Here is a 20260-nt window from a genome sequence, read left to right as displayed (position 1 = left end):
CTTAGAAGTTAGTTTCCCGTGTCTTCCAGCACTCTGCACCCTCCAGAAGCTCCATTTATCTCACAGCTGTTGAGAGCTGATCCCCAGCAGTCTTTCCCTGACAGGCCTCTGGAGTCTTGCCTGCATATGTGCAGCTGAGTAATGGGTCAGAAGCTTCACTTACTTTACTTGTGCTTAGTCCTGTCCGACTCCTGGTGACCCTCTGCTTAAGGGGACTCCTATATAGAGTCCTAGAGCTCCTTCTCAATTCAGCTTCCTCCTTTACAAAATTCTACCCGTTGCCCAGCCCCAGCCTCCTGTCTTTAATTCTTCAACTCAGCAAGACTGCCGCTTTCCCCTTGGCCTCTCCCTCCCTGTGCTGCAGTCCAGAAAGTGCATCCAGGTAGAACCCCAGGGCAGTCACAGGACACCTTTGGTGTATCTCCCTCTGGCAAGGATTACAGTCCAGCTCTGCCTTTTGTCCCAAACTTGGCAATAACTGATATATTTATATTTATATATAGCTGATTTTGTACCTACTAATGTTAGGAGAGCTACTCTGGTTCAGCAGTATTACTTTATAATGGCAAGATTTGGAAGTTTCCGGTTTGCTGGTTTTTTCCCTCAGTTACAATAGTTTAATATAGTACCTTTTCTTAACTTTCTTCTCACTTCACTTCCTACCCTCCATCTTCCAACAACCAAGATCCAAAAGGAGAAATGGCCCACAATCTCTCTCTCTCTTGGCAGACAGCAAATTGGTGTCTAAAAGAAATAGGGTACAACCACAGCGCACGTGTTCTTTTTCCTTAGGTTTGTAATTGCATTGTTAACTTGAATTGGCTTTGGCTATATAATGTTAGGGTTAAACTTGCTTTTCCAGTTGACTCTTTACTCCTCTCGTTATCAGGTAATCATGTTATCCAGTTAAAATGGGCAGGAATACTGGAATTTAAAATGTGTCAGCAATCAGGACTCTGATAGGAAATCATTAAGGACCCTGCCCTCGGAAGAGAGCTTTGTCCTAATTGCTACCCCACAGCAGCATCTATCAAGATAATCGTTTGACTTTCCTCTTAAGTAGACAGTAATCAGTTAGATAATCAAAGGGTAGGAAGCCTTAATTACATATATGAATTCCCTGTTTTGATTTTTTAATAAGACAGAGGGGGATTTCTGACTAACAGAAAATGCCACCCCACTCAGGAGCTTTTCTTTGTAACTCTGCTTCCCATAAAAATAAGTCTTTCTGGATTCTTTTAGATTTCTTTTCCTGACAGAAAGAAAAAGCAAGAATGGAGGGACCATAATATACCATGTAGCAAGAATGAAAGTTTGCATAGGACAGTGCCCCCAGAAAGGGAGGAGATTGGGGGGCCCAGCCTAGTTGTCATCCACTGCATTTCCTGGTACTTTCATTTTTCCTTTCAAGTTACCAATGGTCCTAGTCTGTGTCCTGACATCTCTGGATAATGCCGACTTTAGATAATGCCTCCATGATATGGGGGTGACGACACCCAGCAATTATTTTTTAATGTGTTGGGGAGTCTGAGCTTTCCATTACACTAATTGGCTCTGTAATAATAATAATCGCTGTTAGGACAACAGGCAAGGTTTATGAATTTGACCAAGGAACTACATTAGTTATTTAAAGCTCAGGCTACATTCCACAGTTGCCTAAGTTATAAGCAACCTAGATAGTATATTCAAAAGCAGAGACATGACTTTGCTGACTAAGGTCCATCTAGTCAAGGCTATGGTTTTTCCAGTAGTCATGTATGGATGTGAGAGTTGGACTGTGAAGAAGGCTGAGTGCCGAAGAATTGATGCTTTTGAACTGTGGTGTTGGAGAAGACTCTTGAGAGTCCCTTGGACTGCAAGGAGATCCAACCAGTCCATTCTGAAGGAGATCAACCCTGGGATTTCTTTGGAAGGAATGATGCTAAAGCTGAAACTCCAGTACTCTGGCCACCTGATGCAAAGAGTTGACTCATTGGAAAAGACTCTGATGCTGGGAGGGATTGGGGGCAGGAGAAGAAGGGGACAACCGAGGATGAGATGGCTGGATGGCATCACTGACTCGATGGATGTGAGTCTGAGTGAACTCCGGGAGTTGGTGATGGACAGGGAGGCCTGGCATGCTGTGATTCATGGGGTCACAAAGAGTTGGACACGACTGAGCAACTGAACTAAACTGAATCTGTTTTTTAAAAAAACCTTTTTTTTCTAAGCATAGTGAGATCATTACTTTTTGCCACCATAGATCTTTCCCACGGTGTTGCTTTCCAAAGCAGGTTAGGAGTCGCCAAGCATAGACAGGTGGTGTATACAGGCATCAGAGACTTGAAACCAACTGGGGGACATTGCTTTTTGTGAGGGAGCAAAATGGGCGGACAAGCAAATAAGAAAAACCACTGTGTCATCTGTATAGTGAAATGGCTCTGTGGTGCTGACCTCATCAGTGGCCCCAGGGATTCTCAGCCCCACACACACCCCCAGCTCAGGCTGTCCTCGGAAAGTGCCTGACACCTCCACACTTGGAGCACCTCGTGTTACTACTAACGTGGAGAGTGGGCTTAGGATTAGACCTGTTGTCAGGAGCTCCCCTTACAAGTTGTGGTTTAACATGTCTGAACCTCCTCCCGTGTAAATCAGACACTCAAGTCTACCTGTTGGGTTGATATGCACATCAAACATAAAAGTGGTAGAATAAGGACAGAGACTTAAACAGATGACAGGAAACGTTTTCTCCGTTTCTTCCTTCTCCTTCCCTTCTTCCCTCCCGTTGACTCCCCTCATGTGAGGAAGATTATGCAGGTTTCTGTTTTGTAGATGAGATAACTGACCTCAGTTGTATCAACACAACAGATTAGTGTCAGCCACGCTCGGAGCCTTTTCTGTGCTGGCAGAACACATTCATGACCTGATGTGCATAAAACTGTCTTCTCACCACGCATGAGGTGTCTCCCTGCAAGAGCTCAGCTCGTTCCTCAGCACTGCTGGTCCTCACAGGACTTCTGCAGCCCAGCCCTCCAAGATGCACTTGTAGGCATGACACTGACAGCTATAGAGGGTTTTTATCTGCCCTGCTGCCTCCTGGGCTTTTTGTTGAGACCTCACAGGCCTGATAGGATATTGTTTTAACTAGAAAACGGAATGGGGAAGGATCTCCTGAAGAAGGTGAGGCCATCAGTGTTGCAAGAGCATGGCTCAGATACTGCTCCTTTTTTTAATGTTGATTGGGGTATAGTTGATTTGCAGTGTCGTGTTAGTTTCAGGTGTACGGCAGAGAGACTCAGTTGTGCATATAACCACTCTTTTTCTGTTTTTTAAGATTCGTTTCCCATATAGGCTGTTACAGAGTATTGAGTAGAGCTCCTGGTGCTATATAGCAGATTTGTATTCGTTATCTATTTATGTATGGTAATGTTTATATGTCAACCCCAATCTCCCAGTTTATCCCTCCCTCCTTTGTCCCCAGGTAAGCGTAAGTCTGTTATCTACATTCATAGCTATTTCTGGTTTGTAAAGAAGCTCATCTCTTCCCATTTTTTAGACCCCACATATAAGCGATGTCATATGATGTCTGTCTTCCTGTGTCTGACGCAGTTCACTGGGTATGACAATCTCTAGATCCATCCATGTTGCTGCCAGTGTCGTTGTTCGGATTTTTTATGGCTGAATAATAGTCCATGGTGCATACATATATGCTTTTTTATTAATTTTTATTGGAGTATAGTTGCTTTATAATGTGTGACACAGCAGAGTGAATCAGCTGTACATATACATATATATCCTCTTTTTAAAAGTTCCTTCCCATTTGGGTTGCCACAGAGCGTTGAGTAGAGCTCCCTGTGCAATGCAGTCAGTTCCCATTCGTTATCTATTTTATACATATCAGTAGTATATATACATCAATCCCAATCTCGTAATTCATCCCACCTCCCTTCCCCCTTGGTATTTATACATCTGTTCTCTACCTCTGTCTCTGTTTTGCAAATAAAATAATCTGTACCATTTTTCTAGATCCCACATATATGTATCAGTATTACAGTATTTGTTTCCCTTCTTCTGACTTCAGTCTGTATGACAGTCTCTAGGACCATCCACATCTCTACAAATGATTCAGTTTCACTCCTTTTTATGGCTGAGTGATATTCTTTTTTAAAATTTATTTATTTTAATTGGAGGCTAATTACTTAACAATATTGTTGAATAATATTCTTTATCCATTCCTCTGTTGATGGAAATTTAGCTTGCTTTCATGTCCTGGCTATTGTAAATGATGCTGCTGCCATTAACATTAACAGTAATGGTGCATGTATCTTTTCAAATTATGGTTTTCTCCAAATACATGTCAAGGAGTGGGATTGCTGGGTCATATGGTAGTTCTATTTTTAGTGTTTTAAGGAACCTCCATACTGTTCTCGATAATGACTGTATCAATTTACATAGCCACCAATGCTGTAAGAGGGTTCTCTTTTCTCTACACCCTCTCCAGCATTTATTGTTTTGTAGATTTTTTTGATGACGCCCATTCTGACCAGTGTGAGATGATACCTCATTGTAGTTTTGATTTGCATTTCTATAATAATTAGTGATGTTGAACATCTCTTCAAGTGGTTTTTGCCCATCTGTATGTCTTCTTTGGAGAAATGTCTGTTTAGATCTTTTGGCTGCCCAGGTAGCTCAGCTGGTAGAGCATCAGATTTTTACTCAGAGGGCCCAGGGTGCAAGTCCCTGTCCAGGTGCCAAAAATAGATCTTTTACCTACGTTTTGATTGGGTTATTTGTTTGATACTGAGCTACATGAGCTGTTTGTACCTAGTGTGGGTAAAACCTTCTGGGTCCCTTGAAAGTGACTGTTAGGCTTTTTCCAGGCCAATACCAAGAGCGTGGCAAGTGGAGGAGACCCCTGGGCCTGGACTGCCCAGTTCATATCTGGGCTGTGCCACCAACCCGTGTGACCTTGGGCACCTCCTGCACTCAGGACCTTAGTTCCTTCACATGTAAGATGAGGGTGACGAAAGAACCAACCTCCTAGGGTGTCTGATGATCAGATGAGGTGAGATAACCCAAGTGCAGGCTCAGAGCACGCTGGCGCACAGTGATCCCTTGCCCCATATCTGTTAGCCACTGCAGAGGTCACTCCTTTCCACATCACAGAAAACTTAAACCAGCCTTTTCTTCCTCTGCTGTGAAAAGCCACTGTGCTGTCGCTTTTCGGTTGTGGTCTTGTAGATCGTGGGGTTTTCAGTGGCTATTTCGCAGTCAGTCTTTCACGATTTCTATGTCCAGCCTCACACACTTTCTTCCCTCACAGCTGGTGCTATGAGAAATCTCCTCAGGAGATGTTCTGCCAGGTGTTTCTCGCCTGTCTCCAGTCAGCTTAGCAACATACCAGCTTATTTTATTATTTCTTCACCTAATTCATTATTAACTGTGAGCTCATTGAGAGTTTTGCAGCCTTGGGAAATGAAGGTGAGAGGTCAGGTTCTGTGTGAAAACAAACTGCCTTGTGGGTGGGAATTTTAGGAAAGATGGTTTCTGTTTGCAGGTGGAGCAGGAAGTACGGCGTCACTCCTATCTCTGAAGTCAGTTTCACTTTAGGCAAAATGGTTAAATATTAAGGACCTCTAGTTTGAAACAGCTTATGTGTGTGTGTGCTTATGTCTGAATCATCGAGATCCCATGGACTGTAGCCCACCAGGCTCCTCTGTCCATGGGTTTCTCCAGGCAAGAATACTGAAGTGGATTGCCATGCCCTCCTCCAGGGGACCTTCCATACCCAGGGATTAAATCCTCGTGTCCCTTATGTCTCCTACATGGGCAAGTGGATTCTTTACCAGTAGCACCACCTAGGAAGCCCCGTTGAAACAGCTTGCTGCTGCTGCTGCTGCTGCTGCTGCTGCTAAGTCACTTCAGTAGTGTCCGACTCTGTGGGACCCCATAGATGGCAGCCCACCAGGCTCCCCTGTGCCTGGGATTCTCCAGGCAAGAACACTGAAGTGGGTTGCCATTTCCTTCTCCAATGCATGAAAGTGAAAGTGAAGTCGACTTCAGTTCAGTTCAGTTCAGTTTAGTTGCTCAGTCGTGTCCGCCTCTTTGCAACCCCATAAATCGTAGCATGGCAGGCCTCCCTGTCCATCACCAACTCCCGGAGTTCACTCAGACTCGCGTCCATCGAGTCAGTGATGCCATACAGCCATCTCATCCTCGGTCGTCCCCTTCTCCTCCTGCCCCCAATCCCTCCCAGCATCAGAGTCTTTTCCAATGAGTCAACTCTTCACATGAGGTGGCCAGAGTACTGGAGTTTCCGCTTTAGCATCATTCCTTCCAAAGAAATCCCAGGGTTGATCTCCTTTAGAATGGACTGGTTGGATCTCCTTGCAGTCCAAGGGACTCTCAAGAGTCTTCTCCAACACCACAGTTCAAAAGCATCAATTCTTTGGTGCTCAGCCTTCTTCACAGTCCAACTCTCACATCCATACATGACTACTGGAAAAACCATAGCCTTGACTAGACGGAGTTGGCTTAGGTGGTAGCAAAAGTCTTAACTGTATAAGAAATAAAGACTTGATAGTGGAGCCAAGGCAGGAGAAGGTGGGAAATATGGCTGTCATTCCGTCCATTCTGCTCGAACTCTGCTCCCGTCCCTACCAGCAAATTACAGAACCGCCAGCAGAAGGCTCCTGGAGTGCCGAGGAGACGACTGTATCACAAAATTAGACCAAGAGCCAATGCCTCTCACGTTCTAGGCTCAGCCTTCTCATGTGGGAAGACAATTAGGAACGGAGATGCTGGGATTTTTATTTCAGGGCCTTGTTTATTGTGAAGAGTAAGACATGAACAGGCAGAGCTCCGTCTCCCATGAGTTCCTCTGTCTGCGTGTATGACTCGGAAAGCTCCATATCCAGAATGCCTGGTGTTATTATCCATATTCCTAGGAACTCGGCCTTTGGGCTGGCAGCGACCTGAGTTGTTTCCTGTATCAAGCTTGATGTGCTGACGAGGCCTGTGAATCCCGAAAGCCCTGGTTTGCTTTCTTGCTTGCGGCGGGTATAATTACAGCACGCACTTCCGCCCATCTGGGAGGCACTGAGCTTTGAAACGGGCTGGCACACTCGCTCTGCCTGCGTCCCTCTCCCTGGGCCTCTCCCCGATCATCAGGGCCTCGCTTTCCACTGGACTTACTTTAATTCTGAGTGTTACAAGGGCATGTCCAGGGCTGTCATTTCTTCTTCATGTTCAGCTAGTTTAATTTTCAGCTCTTGTTACTGGACTTCATTACATGGGAGGAAAGAAATTTGCTCTAGCAGATAGTATCTTTCTCTTCCAATTGGAGAATCACTCCTGATCAGCTCTGTGCCTGGTGGGTTAGATGGTCTAGGTATGGTGCTTTATGTTTAAGGATAAAGGACTGTAAAGCACAAACTGAGACTGTGTTCCAATTTGGCGCCCCCACTTTTCTTTTGAGCATGGCACTGATTTAGCAAATCAGTTTCTCTGTACAGCATCTTAGGCTGAATCTACTGTTTCTCTTCAGCCCTATCATGGGTCTTTGTGACAGCGCCCCTAGTTGGTTGCCTTAGTTTGCTTCTAATGCTGCAGTAAGATCCCTGATTAGCTTCAGTAAACACCACTACCTTCAGCCTTTGTGCCCCGAATGCCTATGGTCTCACGGCACCCAGATGGCAGCGTGCCCCTGATAGCACTGCCCTTGGATAGATCAGAACACAGACCCATCAGAGCAGCGGGACCTGCTCAGGTTATACAGGGACCTATGGCCAGATTAGCACTCAAGTTTCCATATTCTCAGTCCAGGGCTGTGCCTTCCAGATGCTTCCCCCAGGCACAGACATAACACAGGCACAGCAGTCACGGCCATTTACTGACCACCTAAAAGGTGCTGGACCCACATGTCAGTGTGATCCTCACAATTCTGGAGAGTACTGTTTTGCAGCTAAAGAAGCTGCTGCTGCTAAGTCGCTTCAGTCGTGTCCGACTCTGTGCGACCCCATAGACGGCAGCCCACCAGGCTCCCCCGTCCCTGGGATTCTCCAGGCAAGAACACTGGAGTGGGTTGCCATTTCCTTCTCTAGTGCATGAAAGTGAAAGGTGAAAGTGAAGTCGCTCAGCCATGTCCCACTCTAGCGACCCCATGGACTGCAGCCTACCAGGCTCCTCCATCCATGGGATTTTCCAGGCAAAAGTACTGGAGTGGGGTGCCATTGCCTGAGAGAAGCTAAATAACTCAGCCAGAACTGCTCACTAATCATCACAGAATCCAGGTGGAGCCAGGGCTGTGTGAAGTCACACCCTGCATTCCCCTTCCTGCTTTGCAAGTTCCAGGTGGTTTAGAAACGCCTCAGTGACTATGTAAGAAGTAGAAAATCTGCTCACCCTTCCCACGCCTCCATTGGTTTGATCAGAGGATAGTCATTTCATAGCTGGTTCCGTGCCGGACCAAGTGCTGGGCGCCGTGAGGGGGAGACAGCGCCCTGTCCTCGGGGCGCTTCTTGCTCGAGGCTCCCCCCACTGCCCCTTCTCTCCTGCAGCACCCAGCCAGCCCTCTCATTGCCAGAGCTGCCAGGCTTGTCTGCACTGTGCTCTGACATCTCTGTTCTTTCTGTGCTCAGTGGCCACAGTAGGACTAGGTACACGTGAGCAGTATTGTGTGTAAACGGGGAGGCCCTCCTGTGCCTCCGGTTAGTAACAGTTAGTGAGGACTTGCAGAGTCCTAGGCCTCTACTGTGTACTCCTTAATCTTCTCAGCCACTTTATGTGGGGCAGCTGTTTTCACTGTGCTCATAGAAACCCTAGCTCAGAGAGAACAGGTAACTTGCCAGCGATTGCAGTGCCAGTGATGGTGATGCTGGGGTGCAGGCACAGGCACGCAGGCTCTAGAGCCCAGGCTTCTGGCTGCCAGGCTGCCAGCCACTGCAGTGTCACGGGCAGGCTTTGGTCACATGCGATGGTGGGTCCAGCACAGGATATGCCAGATAACAGCAGGAAGAGGCTTTTAACCACAAGTCCCACTGGTTTGGTAGATTTCCCTTCCTTCTTAAAAGGGCTGGTATTTTCTGACATTTGAGAAATAATCCTTCCCCTTAAAGTGAATTAAATAAGACAAAATAGATATTTCACTGAGAAACAGGATAAACATGCCAGAAGTCACAAAGAGTCTTTACAAAATCAAGTTCTTAGAAATAGGAAGACAATGCCAGTGATTTCACAATGGGCCAGGGAGAGCAAGCTGCTGCCCGCTCTGATTCCTAAGATGGACAGCTCAGAGTAAGAGGATATGGGATGTTCAGCAAATGTTTGTTGAACATTTTCTGGCTGCACAGAAATGAGAATGAAGGATGAGTAAGAAGTAGTTCTGGTATTCAGGTTCACAGGCTAATAGGGAGACAGGTAGACAATTACAGGAAGCACAGTATAGTTATGGACTGGCCACGTGGCTGCTTATTTATTGACAGAAGTGCTCAGAGAGGACCAGAGCTGAGCCTTCCGTGTCTCATGTGTGCAAGAGTGTAATCCGAACCCCAGAATGGTGTAATTTCAGGGACATTTTGACGATATATGTAGATAATGTGAGAGCATTGTTTCAAACGAGGCTGCCCTGGTAAATATGGTGTATATGGTTATTATACCTCAGTAATCTCTCACGCTTTGCTTATCAACACTGGAGAAAATGAAATCTTCTTATGGATTTCTCATATCCCAGAATCTATGAGATGTTAAGCTCCTCTTGATTGACTCATCTTTATACCCCAGGTGCTAATAAAGCAGAGGTCCCAGAAATACCTGAACCAGAGAACTGGCTCCCCATTCATGAGACCCGGAGGTGAGAGGGGACGAGCCTGCACAGGGTGGGGCATAAACCAGCTGAAGAGGACTCTGTGGACGAGCCCCCTCCCAGGGCCCTGTCCTGCCCCTCCTCCTTACCCCTCTTCACTGCTGCGCCCAAGGAGAAGCAGACAGAAATCCTCACCTTCATGAGGTGTTAGTCATTCCCTGAATGCTTCCTTTTTTTTTTTTTAAGACTCTGTCTTGTTCCAGGCAGGATTTTAAGACAGGTGAGCATCTGCTGGGTCCCAGGCACTTCTATAGATAGCTCTGCTTTCTCCTCAGATGACCTGTTCACAGAAAGACTTCCACAGAGACAGCACGGCCTGGCCAGGAACAGGGCATCCCCAGCCTGCAGCCGCTCTGCTTCCAGAGGGTTCCAGGGTGGCCCCAGCTGTGGCACCTTTGTTCGGTATCTGGGTTGCTCAGGATGATGGCTGGTGTTACCAGAAAGGACCTGTCACCTTCAGTTATTTCACACCCATGGAACAGCCGCATTTCTCAGTTTCTGAAGGATGCATTGGAAAATTCCTTCCCTAGGTATCTCCAAGGAGTGAAGGGCCTCGAGCAGAATACGACGACAAGCCTGGGACTCAGGGCCACCTTGCATTGGCATATCATGTTTGCGGTTATGGTTCCGGGTATGTGTTTGTGTGCACACTTAAACGTATTTATTACTCCAGCTTTTCTCTCCAGGAGAGGGGGACTAGGGTTTATAAGGTAGAGGCTCTTGTTATGACCCTTGATTGTGAATTTTTGATTCCTGTTGGGCAGGTCTCGTAGCCTTTTTCTCCTCAGTGTGCACAACTGTGTTAACTTACGTGGTAAAGTAGGTAGGTGTAGGGCTTGCAATTAAATCCAGTAAACCATGTGGCAGAGACATTAAATTTTCTTACTGTACCTAAGGGTTGCTAAGATGAAAGTGAACTCAATGAATGTTGAAAACATACCTAATTGGGACACCTTAGAAAAAGAAATGCTGGTTGTCTGGTTGATGTGGTATAGTTGAATGGGAAGTTGAATGGGAAGAAGGCAAACGCCCGTAAGCTGAGCGGGCCCTGCTCCCCTTAGGACGGGATGAGGACAGGAAGTCCAGCTGTGCTGAGTGGTTCTGGGTACAGTTAGAGTGCTACTGCAAGTGTTGCCTGGGGGCTCGGGCCCCACCCCACACCTTCTAACCAGAATCTGCATTGTAAGGAGATCTCTCTGTGGTTCTTATACACATCAATACTGAAGAAGAGCTAGATCAGAAAACTGAGTTGGACCAGCATTTGAGACTCCTACACTTGATGCCTCAGTGAGCAAACTCCCAAAGGAGTTTATTCTGTGCCTGGAATAGACTCATCAACTATGTAGTGCTTCCTGGGGGCAAAAGCATGATGCTGTCTTTAACAGTATTATTTTCTACTTTAAAAAAAAGTTCTATCAGAGTACAGTTTATTTACAATGTTGTTACTTTCGGGGGTACAGCCAAGTGATTCAGTTATACGTTACGTGTGTTCATCCTTTTTCAGGTTCTTTTCCATACAGGTTGTCAGAGCACACTGAGTAGAGCTGCCTGTACTGCATACAGTAGGTCTTCCTTGTTCTTACTGTTGTTCACTAACTAAGTGTGTCCAACTCTTTGCGACCCCATGGACAGAAGGGGTCCTTGTTGGTTATCTATTTTATACATGGTACTGTGTATACGTTAATCTGAAAGTCCTAATTTGTCCCTCCCTTCCACATTTCCTTTCCACATTTTCCCTTTGGTGACCATAAGTTTGTTTTTGAAATGTTAGTCTGTTTCTGTTTTGTAAGTAACTTCCGTTGTATCATTTTTAAAATTAGATTCCATATATGAGTGATATATTTACCTTTCTCGGACTTACTTCACTAACTCTGATAATCTCTAGGTCCATCCATGTTGCTGCAAATGGCATAATTTGTTCTTTTTTAATAGCTGAATAGTATTCCATTGTTACATGTACTACATCTTTACCCATTCTTCTGCTGATGAACATTTAGACAGTCTATGTCTTAGCTAGAGTGCTGCAATGAACACTGAGGTGCACGTGTCTTTTTCAACTATGGTTTTCTCCAGATGGATGTCCCTGGTGGCTCAGATGGTAAAGCATCTGTCTACAGTGTGAGAGACCTGGGTTCGATCCCTGGGTTGGGAAGATTCCTTGGAGAAGGAAATGGCAACCCACTCCAGTACTCTTGCCTTGAAAATCCCATGGATGGAGGAGCTTGGTGCAGGCTACTTACTATCCATGGGGTCCAAATCAGGCTCAACTGAACCACTTCACTTTTGCTTTCTTCGGATATAAGCCCATGTGGGATTGCTGGATCATATGGTAGTTCTATTTTTAGTTTTTTAAGGAATAATTCAGGGCCTTTTGTGTTTCCATGCAGATTAAAAATTTTTTGTTCTAGTTCTGTAGAAAATACCATTAGTAATTTAATAGGGATTGCATTGAATCTGCAGATTGCCTTGGGTAGTGTATTTATTTTGAGTGTTGATTCTTCCAATCCAAGTACATAGTATATCTTTCCATTTGTGTTTTCAGTACTTTTATCAGCATCTTAGTTTTCAGAGTAGAGATTATTTGCCTCCTCAAATAGGTTTATGCCTGGATATTTTTTTTTGATGTGATGGCAAATGGGATTGTTTCCTTAATTTCTCTTTCATTGTTAGTGTATAAGAATGCAAGAGATTTCTGTGTATAAATTTTGTGTCCTGCAGCTTTACCAGATTCATTGATGACCCTAGTAGTTTTCTGGTAGCGGACTTAGGGTTTCCTATGTATAGTATATATCATCTGCAAACAGTGAGGGCTTTACTTCTTTTCCAGTTTGGAGTCCTTTCCTTTTTCTTCTCTGGGTGCCATGGCTAGGACTTTCAAAACTATGTTGAATGAAAGTAATGAGAGTGGACATCTTGTCTTGTTCCTAACCTTAGAAGGAATGCTTTTAGCTTGTCAGCGTTGAGAATGATCTGTGTCACATGCCTTTTCCACTCCTGATCTCACATGACCTTCACTTTCACAAAATGATTTGGCTTCCAAAACACATCCAGTGATGAAATAAATGCAGAAATATAGAGTTTAAAAAACAATGTGCCTATGGAAAATAATGTAAAACCTAATCTGGTTGCCACCACGTCCTGTACAGCTGCTAGTCTTACGTAGCTGACCACTTAGCTTTCAGTTCCTTTGTGACAAAAGCAAACAGAAAACACAATTGGCAGAAAGTGGACAACTAGTGATTATGTCCAATACAGTTTTTCTCAGCGCAGGGTTTGATGGGCGTTTCTTCAGCGGCTCGTCATCTACATTTTCTTAACAAGCGCAGCAGTGTATTTCATGAGATCTTTTCCTTGCTTTTGTCACTTTGTCATTTTCCAGCTTGGCTTTTACAACCTTCTTTTTAATCAACCACCTTAACACCCCCACCCGGCGCCACCTTACCTAGTCCATTCCTGACTCTGTTCCACTTAGACCCTCCTTTAAACTTTATCATGGTGTAACCACAATCAGCAAAGGTAAGATCAGGGTGGTTTGGTCCCTTGTCATATGGACTGTGGGGATGGCAGGCCCCACAGCTGAGGTGCTGTGTGGCCAGTGAAAGGCAGGTGTCCATAACCAGTCCTGGCCCCAGTTCATGCCAGCAGTCCTGGAGAGATGTGGAAAATCGGGGCAGGACCATGTTTTCCATTGTTCAGTCTCTCAAAAGTATTTATGTGTTTTCTCTTCTTGCTTGTTGGAGCTTGGTTTGCAGTATTTTTCAAACCTTCAGATCATCTTTAGCTTGGAACACCCCTGTGCATCTTACTTAGTATAAACTGAAGTGTGATACTCCACACAATTTCTCTCCAAGAACAGGATCATTTTTCTACCAAATTAGATTGAGAAGTGTTTCTTAAAGTGTCAAGGCAAGTTGGAACATTCTCAAGAGTAGAGAGTGATCCCCTCCATGTGTCTGGAGACCCAGAGGTGTGAGTCTAGAATGAAAAGTGGGGCCTCTGTGGTCTATCCTCCTCTCTTTCTGGCGGCCTGGCTTGGGATTCCCATGGGCCAACCTCCGTCATCCCCATGTCACTGAGAGCATCAGGAAGACTTTAGGCACCTGCGGCCTGGGCCGGACTCCAGGATAGCACAGCAGGATTCCACAAGCCCAGGTGCTGTGAGCATCCTTACTGTCAGCTGCTCTCTCGATCTTGAAACACATTCTTTCACGGAAGATGAAGCTGTGAAGCTGTTTCACACTCACAAGCATGGTTTATTCAGGGGTGGTGCTTATTTCCATTCTGTCTTAGTGCTTAGGGTTCTTCCCCCTAAGGGTGGGAGAATTTTGGAGAAGAGAAGCAAAGTCATTCCTAGGACACAAGTTTCTATAACCTCTTAACACTGTAATGCTTTTGAAAGTTCAGCTCCTTAGGGGGTGGGAGGGGCAGACATGGCAGCACCTTCCTCCTAGAGCGGTTATGAGGGTTCAGCGAGCTCAGCCACAAACAGCACACGGGGCCTGGCACGCAGGAAACGCTCCGTACATGGTAACAGTTCCAAGTGTTGTTTACTTGTTCTCTGCCTCCCCTGTTCCTGCCAGGACTTCCTGTAAACAGAACAAGTCTTCAGACCCCCATCTGCAGCCCTTAAGTCCCAGAGCTCAGCTCTCAGGGATAGGCGCTCATGTTGACACCTTCCTCGTTGAAACACACCATCATTTAACTGAGGATGCTCTGAATTGTAGTAATAAAAACCAGCATATACTGAGCCCTTATGCTGGGGGCAGGGGGGGGGGGGCGGTGGCAAGCAGATAAAAGACATTTTATATAAAGGATCTCATCTAACTTAATATTCAGTAAGCCCATAAGGAAGCATTTTCCTCTCTCACAAGTCAGGGAAGGGACCTGCCTAAGGGGTCACCCAGCAGGTTAGTGTCAGAACTTGTATTTCAGGTCACCTCTGACTCCAAAGCCTACAGCGGCCTCTGCCAGGACCCCATTTCTTCCTCCAGCTGTGAGCTGGATTGGCTCTACAGAGAGCAGGATCACGGTGTTGGCACAGTAACCAGTGGGACAAGGCGAAACTGCTGGAGAAGCAAGTTAGACTTACCCCCTCCCAAAAGCAGACTAAAATCAGTCCCTTGGGTAGCTACCAGCTTTACAATAAGGCAGGGAAATGACATAATTTTTCATTTGTAACATATCTCCACCACCAGCACAAAGAAGGGGCATCTTTGCTGGCTGTATTCAGTGCTGGATATGGGGGTACAAGGAAAACTTGTATGGAAACACTGAGGCTACAGGGAGAAGCCTTAGGGAGGTTGTCAGCCTAGAGCTGGCACTAAGGGCCGGAGGGGGTGTGTAGCCACTTGTAATAAACAGTAAACTAGCTCATGGCTTCCCTTATGGCTCAGATGGTAAAGCGTCTGCCTACAATGCGGGAGACCCGGGTTCGATCCCTGGGTCAGGAAGTTCTGGATTGCTGGTAGCATGGGTTTTCTTCCACATGAAGGAAGCACTGCATCATGTTCCATGGAGGCTGCCCTTGGATGTTATTAATCCTAGCGTTTCTGACTTCTCAGGCAACCTCAGAACCTGTTCTGGATCCACAGCAAATCCAAGCATTTGATCAGCTCTGCCATCTCTACCGAGGAAGTTCCAGGGTAATGTTCACATGGTTATCTAAATGTTCATTTCCCTATTTATAATGACTGCTTTGGCAACGCCGTGCCCCAGGTCCTCACTCCACCCTCCTCCTCAGTCTGTAAGGTGCCCTGGCATCCCTGTCAGGGTGTGTGGAGCCCTGACCCCAGGGGCCACTGAGAACCTGGCAAAGGATGCATAGGAAGTGGGAAGATCTCTGTCCCCTACTTACCCTGGGCTGAGGACACAGGAGGGCATCTGTGTTTGTGCTGCCTCCAGAGAAAGCAGGCCTAAGCCCAGTCCCTCATCTGGGAGCCTTGGTTTTTACTGATGACTGCCACAAATCTGCCCTGAGCCCCAAACTCTCCTGTACATCTGCATTGGTTGAACTTGTTTTGGCCATGAAAGATAAATGCCAAATTGTAGTGGCTTAACCAAGATAGAATTGCAAATGCAGGGATCCCAGGGCACATTCCATGAATCTCTCTCTAGGTTTCTTCTATTTTGTGGTTCTATCATCTCTAATATATGGATGATACTCACATGGTTCAACATGGTTGCCCCAGCTCCAACCATCACATCTGCATTCCTGTTAGCAAGGTGGAAGAAAAGGAAGAAGTTCATAAGCCCTCTATTTAAGGATAGTTCCTAGAAACTGTATACACCACTTCCACTTATTTGTCCAGTACTTAGACACGTGACCTAACTGCAGTGGAGGCTAGGGAAACTGGTCTTGATTCCAAAAGCCCTAAAATTACTGAATCCTCCTGTAAAAGAAGAGTGCATATTTAGAGGGCTACTGGCAGTCATGCCACAACACCCTGTTCTTCCTTGCCCATGCCTGTCTGTGTGGCATTGTTTGTCATCTAGTCACCTGCCAGCACCCTGGGCTCATCCTTCCCACCCCACCCACTCCATAGGGTGGTCTCCTATCTGTTTCTCCCCTTTCCCTCCAGCTCACGGAGGTCACTTCTGTCCCTTCTCTAGGGATTCTGCTGCTTGTAGGGCACCATCTCCAAGCCCCTAAGTCCTGTTAGCCCCTGGCTTATAACACTTTCCTGGCTCTCCAGCCCCTGCAGGTGGAGTCATACTCAACAAGCTCCTCCGCGCCCCAAGTCACACCTGAATTCTAGTTGGGCCAGATTTCTTCCCTACGCTTTCCTTGAGCTTGCACAGACTGGCTCTTGCTTTTGTGCTGCACTCCCTTTTCCCACTCCCCACACACCTGCTAGGTTGGTGGCAGCCCAGAGGAAAAATGGTGTTCCATCTCTGAGAGCTGGTCTGGATAGAGGCTTTTCTTCCAGGAGGTTCACTGACCTGGCCTCACCTCGCTGCTTCCCAGCCTAAGCCCGGCTCTGCCCGGGAGTGGGGTTTCTGGGCCTTTGATTCTCAGGAAGTTCTCCTTTACACTATTGAGCCACTCTTTGGGCCCCATCAATTTCCAGAACACTTAAGGTACAGAAGTGGAAAACAAAAAATATTTTTGTGATTGATCCTTTCACTTCAGTGTCTGAATGTGAAAGAGCTTCGTGTTCATGCAGCCTCTGTTGCCTGTCCTCTTATGGCATCAGAGTCGTCCTTGCAGAGAATGCCAGGGGCTGGGCAGCCCAGAGGGCTACAGAAGATAGGAAGTGGTGTGGGTGGGGCTTGTGCAGAGCGCGGGACCCCCCTCGGCAACGTGCTCGACAGCGGCGGGGGTCCCTGCGGGGAGCCTGGTTCGGGACTCTGCCTCGGACCACAGTCACGTGTCTGAGCAGGGCCAGGTGCTGGAGTATTTTAGGTAAATCGGCTGTGAGCCGAGGCTCTTCAGATGTCTCCTCGGTTACCACAGCCTCTGCAGTGAGTTTTCAATGGAAGGACACACACGTGTAAGCCTCCTGCCACTATCACCTAGGTGAGGAAAGAACCCTTATCAGAGGTCGGAGGGCAGTAGAAGACAGCCAGCCTGGGCGAGTGGGCAGAGCGCAGGTGACAGCCGCCATCTCCAGGGCAGGCAGAGCTGCAGGCCGCCCGGCCACCCAGAACCTGTCCCAGGGACCAGAGCTTGAACCCCAGGCTACCACTCGCCCCTGGGGTGACCGTTACTTCCTCTCTCAGGGCTCTGGGTTTTTTACGCAGAAGGTGGTTGTGGAGGATCCTCCACATTTCATGTGGAAGACCTAGTAGCATGATGTAGTAGCCTGGAAGGCGCTGGGGCAGCCCTGGTGCTGGGGGCCTGCCCCGCCGTAGGTGCCGGCTCAGTCCTCACAGCTGCTGCCTCTGCAGGTGAAGTTCAGCTGTGGGACCCCACTCTCCTCTGACCGTCAAGGGCATCTTGGGGCTAGGGCATCAGGCTCTGTGCCTCATCTTCCCGGCGAGCGGCAGGCTAGATCAACAGTCTGCCTTCCTTGGCAGGTCCCCCAGCACTGAGCCTGCGACAGGGAGGGTGTCACTGGTGGACACCGGAGCAGGGAGGGCACCTAGAGGAGAAGGTGCATCTGGGAGTGGCAGCTGGGGCATCCATCGGGAGCTATCTGGAGCATGAAGGCAAGGGCGCAGAGCCAGAGATCACCACCCACTCTGAGGAAAGCCCACTAAGGGGAGAGGGAGTTTGGAGTGAGCTGGGCAACAGGGCCTCGTGCCCTCTGCAGCGGGTACACAGCGTGAGGGAGGCTCAGGAAGCGTCACACCTGGAGGCTTACCACCTCCAGCCTCCTCGTCGTTAGAGGAGGAAACTTAGGCCTTACCAGAGGACGTGGACATGTGCAGACTCACCGTGACTGTTAGCTGGAGGCAGATGTGGGGTCCATGCCCGGCCTTACCTCCAGCCCCCGCTGACTGCGTCCCCTCCTCTGCAGCTGGCCCTCCTCACGGAACTCTCCCAGAATCGCAGTGGCGAGAGCTGCAGGCCGTTTGGAGGGTCCCAGAGTGGCCCCGCCTTCAACAGCATCTTCCAGAAGGAGAACTTCCAGCTGCAGCTCATCCCTCCCCCGGTGACCGAGGACTGAAGTCTTTCCTGAGCCTGGAGCCCAGAGACAGGCCAGCAAGGGGAGGGGTCACCTGAGGACTCCGTGCCCCCCAGCCGCAGAGACTCTGGCCCTCCCGACGTTGTTGCAGCCTGGGCACCAGACTGATTGTTTTGCTTATTAAGCAAATGAACACGATGTACCTCCATCCAGTCATTTAAGGATATGCGTTTTTGTCTGTTGCACTCTCCCCCAAGAGTGGAGAACAGGCAGAGCTCTGTGGGCAGCAGCCCAGTCCGTGGCCACCCCAGCCCCTCTTCTCCTGCTGCTGGTTAGTATGGGGTGCCGTTGCCTCCTGCTGCCAGAGGGACAGTGGGCGCTGGGCTGCAGCATCAAGGAAACCTGCGCTGGAGGGAGCGAAGGGCTGCGGGGGCCGGGGCACCTCCCCTGCCTCATGTTTGTGTTGAAGCCCGTTTGAGTGTTAGCATCTGCCGTCTCTTACAATAAATGCCTTCCGTTCATGCCCAGCAGGCCTACTGACTGTCTCACTCTCCGTCTACCAGGTCACAAAGAACGTTCAGAACCTTTGTGGCCACAATTCAGTTCTATTAGCTCAAAGTCAAAGGCCCTGACTGGGGCAGCCCTGCCTTTATTCCATAAGCAGCCGCGTCGCAGGCTCCATCCAGACCACCAGCCACCCAGGCACTCCTTGGCCAGGGCCCGGGCTGCCAGAGCAGGACTTTCACATTTCTCAGCCCAAGAACTTTGTGCATCATTGAGCCCACCACTGCAGGAGAGCACACCACACAGGCAGAGACTAGGTGTCCTCCCCGCAGACTCAGGGCCGGCCAGGCTCCCAGAGCTGTAGAGCAGTGCTCCAGTCCAGCTCCAGGTCCGATGCCCACAGTTCCTACCACCCCAGTAACCATCTACACCCTAGCACTCCAGGTGCCAGGCATCACCCTGGGCCCTTTCTGATCCCCTGGAACAACCCCCAGGAAACTGATGTAGAAACTACACAGAAATAGAAAAGAAGTCCTCCTTCTGCCACATCCTGGCTGTGATCCTGAGCCAAGTCAGTTCACCTCTCTCAGCTTCAGTTTCTTTAAAAATAAAGACTAAACAAGCCCGTGCCTAAGAACGCGAAGTGTAGACCTGTGCCGTACTGCCCAGATGTGTGAGCTGAGCTCTTAGCACAGAACTCCCGCAAGGCGGTGGCACGGGGTGGGGGTGGAAGTGTGTGTGCAAGCAGGCCACAGTACAAGACCAGCGATCAGACGCACGAGGGCCTACAGACAAGAAAGCTGAGGCTTACACGGGAAAATTTAACCAAGGTGACGCACAAAAAGTGGCCGATCACAGATCTGAACTCAGAACTGAGTCCAGAGCCAGTGATGTCACTCCACAAACTCTGTATCAGAAGGTTTCTTGGGAGGGGGGTTCATGTTTGGGAACGCATGTAAGAATTAAAGATTTTAAAATTTAAAAAATAAAAAACTAAAAAAAAAAAAAAAAAAATCAAAGCCAAAGGCGCTTGACAATCTCAAAGCAAAACGCAGCGCTTGCTGCCCTTCCTCAGTCTATACTTGAAGGAGCCAAGGCAGTTAGTTCACTGGCACCCGAGCCCCTGTTCACACCAGGACCAGTAAACAGCAGCACGGCTCTCCTCCAGCCCCTCCCTGATTTATCAGTCCCAAGAGTTCCTTGTCATTCAAGTCACAGCACCACTGAACAGAGGCTGACAGCTTTATACCCAGGTCATGCCTTCTGGGTTGGATTTGGAAAGCCCTCCTGTCTCATCTGAGGGTAGGTGAAAAACCAACCCCATGGCTGGGCACTGGTGGGCCCTGGG

At 47.9% G+C, this 20260-nt stretch overlaps 1 protein-coding gene and 1 long non-coding RNA gene across 16 annotated transcripts in view; one reads left to right on the top strand and one right to left on the bottom strand.

Annotated features, from left to right (window-relative positions):
• Positions 1-18935, top strand: part of VPS8 (VPS8 subunit of CORVET complex) — a 299937-nt gene extending 281002 nt beyond the window's left edge. For 11 of the 15 annotated variants that reach the window (XM_060419760.1, XM_060419734.1, XM_060419755.1 and 8 more), the window contains 2 exons: positions 15403-15483; positions 18301-18935. In XM_060419760.1, coding sequence (XP_060275743.1) covers positions 15403-15483; positions 18301-18450 — 231 coding nt within the window. In that variant the 3' untranslated portion in view covers positions 18451-18935. Of the gene's footprint in view, positions 1-9759; positions 12867-15402; positions 15490-18300 lie in introns of those variants that run through there. The other 4 variants (XR_009601662.1, XR_009601661.1, XM_060419718.1 and 1 more) reach the window with 3 other exon arrangements.
• LOC132660254 (uncharacterized) lies at positions 3688-18305 on the bottom strand. Its single transcript, XR_009601663.1, has 2 exons — positions 16007-18305; positions 3688-14427 (listed from the first exon to the last, which is right to left on the bottom strand). It is a non-coding gene; the product is annotated as an uncharacterized LOC132660254 (long non-coding RNA).
• Positions 18936-20260: the final 1325 nt, after the last annotated feature.

Source organism: Ovis aries, chromosome 1, assembly GCF_016772045.2.
Source record: "Ovis aries strain OAR_USU_Benz2616 breed Rambouillet chromosome 1, ARS-UI_Ramb_v3.0, whole genome shotgun sequence".
In the NCBI taxonomy this organism is placed as follows: Eukaryota; Metazoa; Chordata; class Mammalia; order Artiodactyla; family Bovidae; genus Ovis; species Ovis aries.
Note: the sequence above shows the minus strand (reverse complement) of the source record. Positions and strands in the feature narration are given on the sequence as shown.